The following is a 6000-nucleotide window of genomic DNA, read 5'->3' on the forward strand; positions in this document are numbered from 1 at the left end:
TCAAAAAACTAATCAAGCACTAAATATTTACCACCTCAGTACTACGCTGTCATGTTCTTGAGAACAGCCCCACGAGACTTTTGCATGAACTCAGTAGCTTGCTTCTGAAAGACATAAATTAACACTGATAACTTCACAGTTTAAGTCACCATACTGAATAAGATTTAGCAGTAACTTTTTATGTGCTTGTATATCTGGTTACAGATATCTTGAGCTACAGGAGTTCAAATGGCACATAATGTACCGAGGAAAACGTTGACCTCTACGAAAAGTTGGATTCGCATAAAATGAGACCAAAACACGGTTACCTTCGATTAAGTTTTAGAACAGAAAATATCTTGCACTTTTACTATATATCTAAGTCCTCTCTATATGTGATCTTCTAAAGGCCAGTCCAACAGAATAGAAAGCTTTTTTTCGTAACTTTTGCGTATTAGGTTAGCGTTCGAGTAGTTTTTCTTTAATACGAGACTGAGCTTTGTGTTCCTCACTGAGCAGTGAGACGACAGATAAGGAACTAAGTTGCACCTTTTGAGTTGATTGAGAAAGTGCTTCGTTACATATTCTTCCTTCATTTATAATAATATGAAACTTCCATCAGAACATCTACTACACTGTTAGGAGCATATTTAGGCGACTTAGTTAGCTTGTTTTCTTACATTTATGTTGTTAGTTCATACTTATTTTAGTATTTTAAGCTATTTTCATGTGTTTATAGGTTCATTTGGCTAAGGTAGCAAGAAGGTGCATTTTGGAGCAAAATTGGACTTGGAATGGATAGCATATGCTTGAAGCAAAAGGGATGGACGAAATTGAAGGATTCCTAATCAAAGAAGGATTCCTAGTCAAAGAAGGTCTCTTACTTGAAGTAGGAAAGTTAAGCCAAGATTTCCTATTTTGGTTTGACCTCTCCTAATCCTAAAAGCCCTATGTTCCAGCAACATTGAAAGATTCTTATGCATTTTAGGACACAAACTAAAGCTTCCTTGCACCCTTATTGCCCTTGCCGTGCATTGCATAAACTTGCCCTTTCCTTGCCGTGCAAGGGGAATGCTTATTCCCTATTTTGTGTCACAAGATCACATTCCTCTTTCACCTTAGTTAATGCCACACCTTGCATTCCTATTCTATCCTAAATCCTTGCCTAATTTCAGTCTTAAAACACATTCCCTTTCCTACTCTTTTTGGCCGCAAGTTTCCTTTCCTTTTTCCCTTTGATTTCTGACTTTATGTCTCCTTTTCCTTATGGATTTGGGGTCTAATTCTTTCCTAAACTATTGAATAAAAGCTAAGACCCCTTTCCTTCAAATAAATAGTCAATGCTGCACCCATAGAGAACCCTATTCACTCACTCACACAATATGCCATCCGTCATCCTTACCACCTACCTTTGCCGCAACCTTCATCCTCTCTTCCACCACTCCCATACTTTCATACCTTCAACCAAACATCCATACACCATTTCTATCCCTTGCGGCACCCCCTTACCAACCTAAATCCACTCCTAACCCAGAAATCCATCCAAAATCACCCCTAAACCCTTTGTGCTGCAGCATAGCAAGGAAGAAGAAGAGAAGAAGAAGCCTTGGACGTTTTTGCATTCAAGTTGGAGTGTTGGAACGGTTTTAGGTGTAATCTATCTTTTGTTTTCAATGTTTAATTCAAGTTTTCTTTGTTTTGTTGTGAACATGAGAGGCTAAACCCGTTTTAGCTAGGGGAGGCTTTGAAACCATGATTATGTTTGTGATATGAATTGATTAATTCCAGTTGTGATTTCATAAATTGTGAATGCAATTTACTTAACCGTTTGATAGATAACTTGTTCTTGTATGTTGATTAGGGAGGCCTACTTAATTTGCATACTTGAATTTGGTGCTAGAATATAAGGGAGTTTCATATAATCGTCACAAACTTATGTTCATAAGTAGTTAAGGTTGTTTTCACAATCATGTTAAGTAAATTCCTAGCATGAGTATCATAATGTCATAGTTACGAATGCTTTATCAATACTTATGATTTTCATAGAACATAATGATTTTTTATTGTATCTCTATTATGATGTCATGTAGAGAACTTTTGAAGAATGCTTTGGGTTGTCGAATGATGTCATCCAATCCAATAACTAAAGGAAAATCCGAGGGTTACTTAGTGATGTCACGGTTAATCTGGGGTGTTGAGGTTCATGGTTTATCGAAAAAGCAACTGGAAATCAATTTGTATTCGAATGTATCATGTGTGGAAAAGAATCCTCTAGCTAGTTAATCATCCATATTTTTTCCTAAATTCGTCCAAATCTTATTTAAGTCTTTTAGTTACTTGTTTTTATCTTAAATTCGTCAAAAACCCAATCCCCTTTCCTTAGTTGAGTCAAATATGTCCTATTGTGTGTTTTTAAGTATTTTGAGTCAAAACCAATTCTATTTTCGTCCAAATTAAGTCCTAGAGTCTAGTTTGAGTTTATTTGATTGTTTTGTGTTGTTTTGAGTCTTTTGAGTTTGTTTTGAGTCATATAAGTTTAGTTAAGAGTCTTTTGAGTTTGTTTAAGTGTTTTTAAGCATATTTTTGTATCTTTGAGTCAGTTTTCATTAGATTAGCAATCCCTCCTAATCCCCGGCCTAAAACGATCCCTACTTATATCGTTCCTACAATTGTCAAAAAGAGAGTTTAATTTGAGTGCTATTATTTATCACATCATACCCTAGTAAGTATTATCATGTTAAAGGTGAATATGGTTTATTTTATGGGGGATCTTCAAATTTCCCTGCCTCAAAATCGAAAATAAAACAAATGATGAAACGAATTATGTCATACAATTTGAAAGAAGCTTTCCCAAGGCGATTTACCTTGTTACCTTTGTGTGCATTTGCTATGTTTTCATCAAGAAGAGTAAAAAAGGATCGATTAAGTTTGTTGGGTTCAACCATCTCTAGTAACTGCATTGTCAAGATTAATTTAGTTGAGCAACATAGAGTACTTAAATATTAAACTTCAAAGTTTGAAGAGTGAAGAGTGAAAAGGGTAGCATACGGTTTGTTTTTACATTCTTTGAAGACATGACTTTGGTCAAACTTAGCTTCGCTTTAATAAGGTCAGTTTGCGTTTCATCATATACTTCTGTAACAAAGTAGAGCATTTCAGTAAGCAGGCAAGAACACCAAGTCTTTCTCGAAAAAGTTCGTGAACTCTCTAACAGACCTGTTCCTTCCTACAGGGCTTTCTGCAATGCTTCCAACTCAATCAGTTATCTTCTATATCCTAGAAAAACCATCAGAAAACCGAATGTGTAGTTTCAATGAGGAACCTGAATACACAGTTTCAGAAATTAACCCAAATTTATATATTCAGTAAGGAACCTTAGTTTTTTAAACAACAAATCGGAGCTGACCAAGCTCATATTTTAGGTGTGAGAAAAATTCCTTGTTTAATCTGCATATAACATATGTAAGGGAAAAAATAGAATTGGGGAAGCAAGTCCGATGTTTTTGGAGAAAAGTTTCAAGAAAATATATAACCTATAAGAACAATAGTGGAAGAAAGGTGGGACTAAGGGTTCAAAATTTAGTGGTAGTTCATTTAACTTGAGGAAACAAAATAACTAAATCATAAAATGTAAATGCTAGATTTATTAATAACTCTTGAACAAAAAGTCACAAAGTCATAGCAAGGGGAACCTGCAACTAGCCCTAGTTTTCAGTAGCAGCAAGTCTTATCGTTGCCCTTCCCACTAAGGGTTTTTAGGTGACTTATTGACGTAAATATCCTTAAATCAAGGAGTGCCATTGAAATCAGGAAAATCTTTTTGTTTAGTCCTTAAATCAAGGAGAAGGTGGCGTGTTCCTTCTCCCTTGTTTTTGTTTTGCTGCTTTATATTGTGCTTTTGCTGTAATCCTTTGATTCATCAGAAATACATAACAAAAACACATTTGTCAATATGGTATCAGAGCAGTGTCCTTCTTAGGCCTGACTCTGCAATTTTTTTTTTTTTTTTTTTTTTTTACCGTGATTTTTCAAATTCCTCTGAGGTTAATATCAACCCAAATCAAAAACTCAGTTCAATTTTGTTGAATGAGTTTAATTATCTTCCTTGGTCAAGGGCAGTTTCTTTGGCTCTTGGTGGAAGGGCCAAGCTTGGTTTCATCAATGGAGTCATTAAAGCACCAGAAATTTCGTCTCCAAATTATGAAACATGGTTGTGCAAAGATCAGTTAGTTATGCCATGGTTGCTAAATTCATGAAGAGGAAAATTGCTGAAATTTTCAGCTATTCTATTTCATCACAACATCTATGGAACCAAGTGAAGGAAATGTATGGCAATCAAAACAACTCGGCCCGTGTCTTTCAACTCAAGAGAGATGCTGTTGGTCTTCAACAAGAAAACAAATCCTTCGTGCAACATCTTGGCAGCCTTACCACTATGTGGAATGAGCTAGATATTTATCGACCTCACACCATAGATGCGACGGTGTTGTTAAAAAGAGCCAAGGAGGACCAAAATTTTCAACTACTAGCAAGCTTGAGCTCAAAGTATGAAGACTTGAGAAGTCACATTTTGATGACTTTAGAGCTTCTATCTTTCTCAAACGTATGTACCACCAGTCAACATGAAGAAGTTAGAAAACAGGTCATCGGATTAGACACCAAAGTGGTCGCACGAGAATCATGAGCATATGCTTTGAATTATCAGTCACCTGAAGTGAAGTTTTATAAAGGAAAGCGCCCTGACTTGAAGTGTGATCACTGTCTTGGAATTGGCTATCACAGGATTGGTCACACCAAGGATCGGTGCTGGATAATTCATCCTGAGTTAAAACCCAAGTTCAACAAGGACATCAAGGGACCATACAGGGTTACTGGTAGTTCACCATACAAAGTTAGTCATATGGCAAACCTGGTAGAGTCTACTTCAAATCATGCCTCTACTAATGGGTTGTTGGATTTTTCTTCAAGTCTTGTTGCTCTAATAAATGAATTTGCTTCGTTTCTTTAACATAAGAAAGGGAATGGAAAGGTTGAAGAGGCAACGGTAATTGAATCCGAGAACCATTATGCAATACTTGGCAAGTTTGCAAGGTTTTTAGCAGAGGCTAAAGGTGTACCACATGAAGCTGTCCCAGGTATTCTTCATGCTCTCTTCACTGCTCTAAATAATAGTTATGTGCATGATTGTTGAATCATTGATTCGGGTGCCACTGACCACATGACAAACCAAAGAACAAACTTGCATGAATTTCAAGATATGTCATCTCAAGTGTCTGTTGCTAACGGAAAAGGAGTCTCCGTTATGGGTAGAGGAAAAATTAGGTTATTATCGAACCAAGTTGAGTCCACTGCCCTATATGTCCTTGCCTTCCCAGTTCAACTTCTTTCCATTGGGAAAATTACCAAAACTATAAATTGTCTTACAATTTTCTCACCAACAAATGTAATTTTTCAGGACCTAGTCACCGGAAAGACGATTGTTGAAGGTTTCTTTCTCAATGTCTCTACTATTTGGAAAGAAAAGATTCTCTGTGCAAAGGCTTCCAAGTTAGTGCAGCCTCAAGTTCAAAATAACCCCAAGATCCACATTTATGGCACCAACGTCTAGTACATCCGTCCAACCCTATTTTGTCTAAGTTATTTCCTACTATGTGTGAAACCCTTATCAAATGTGACACTTGTAATTTCTCCAAATTTGGTAGATTACCTTTCAGTTCTTCTTTGTCTAAAGCTAGTAAGCCTTTTGAAATTGTACATTTGGATATTTGGGGTCCAATTAATGAATCATTTGATGGCTACAAATATTTTGTGACATTTGTTGATGATTTCGCAAGAATTACTTGGTTATATCTCTTGAAATTCAAAAGTGAAGTGTTTACCATGTTTAAAGACTTTCACAACCTTGTTACTAATCATTTTGAGTTCAACCTTCAAACATTAAGATCGGATAATGGCACCAAGTACATGTCTAACAACATGGCACAATATTTGAGCATGCATGGCATATTTCATCAAACAAGT

At 36.1% G+C, this 6000-nt stretch overlaps 1 protein-coding gene across 1 annotated transcript in view; it reads right to left on the reverse strand.

The window, feature by feature from the left end:
* LOC125477233 (pectinesterase inhibitor 7-like) overlaps positions 1-1462 on the reverse strand; it is a 40833-nt gene extending 39371 nt beyond the window's left edge. Inside the window, exon 1 of the mRNA XM_048584187.1 lies at positions 1438-1462. Within this exon, the coding sequence (XP_048440144.1) occupies positions 1438-1462 (25 nt within the window). The remainder of the gene's footprint in view (positions 1-1437) is intronic.
* Between the last annotated feature and the right edge of the window lie 4538 nt (positions 1463-6000).

This window comes from the organism of the source record quoted next, unplaced genomic scaffold (assembly GCF_019419815.1).
Source record: "Pyrus x bretschneideri cultivar Hongxiangsu unplaced genomic scaffold, Pyrus_bretschneideri_v1 Contig201, whole genome shotgun sequence".
Lineage (NCBI taxonomy): Eukaryota > Viridiplantae > Streptophyta > Magnoliopsida > Rosales > Rosaceae > Pyrus > Pyrus x bretschneideri.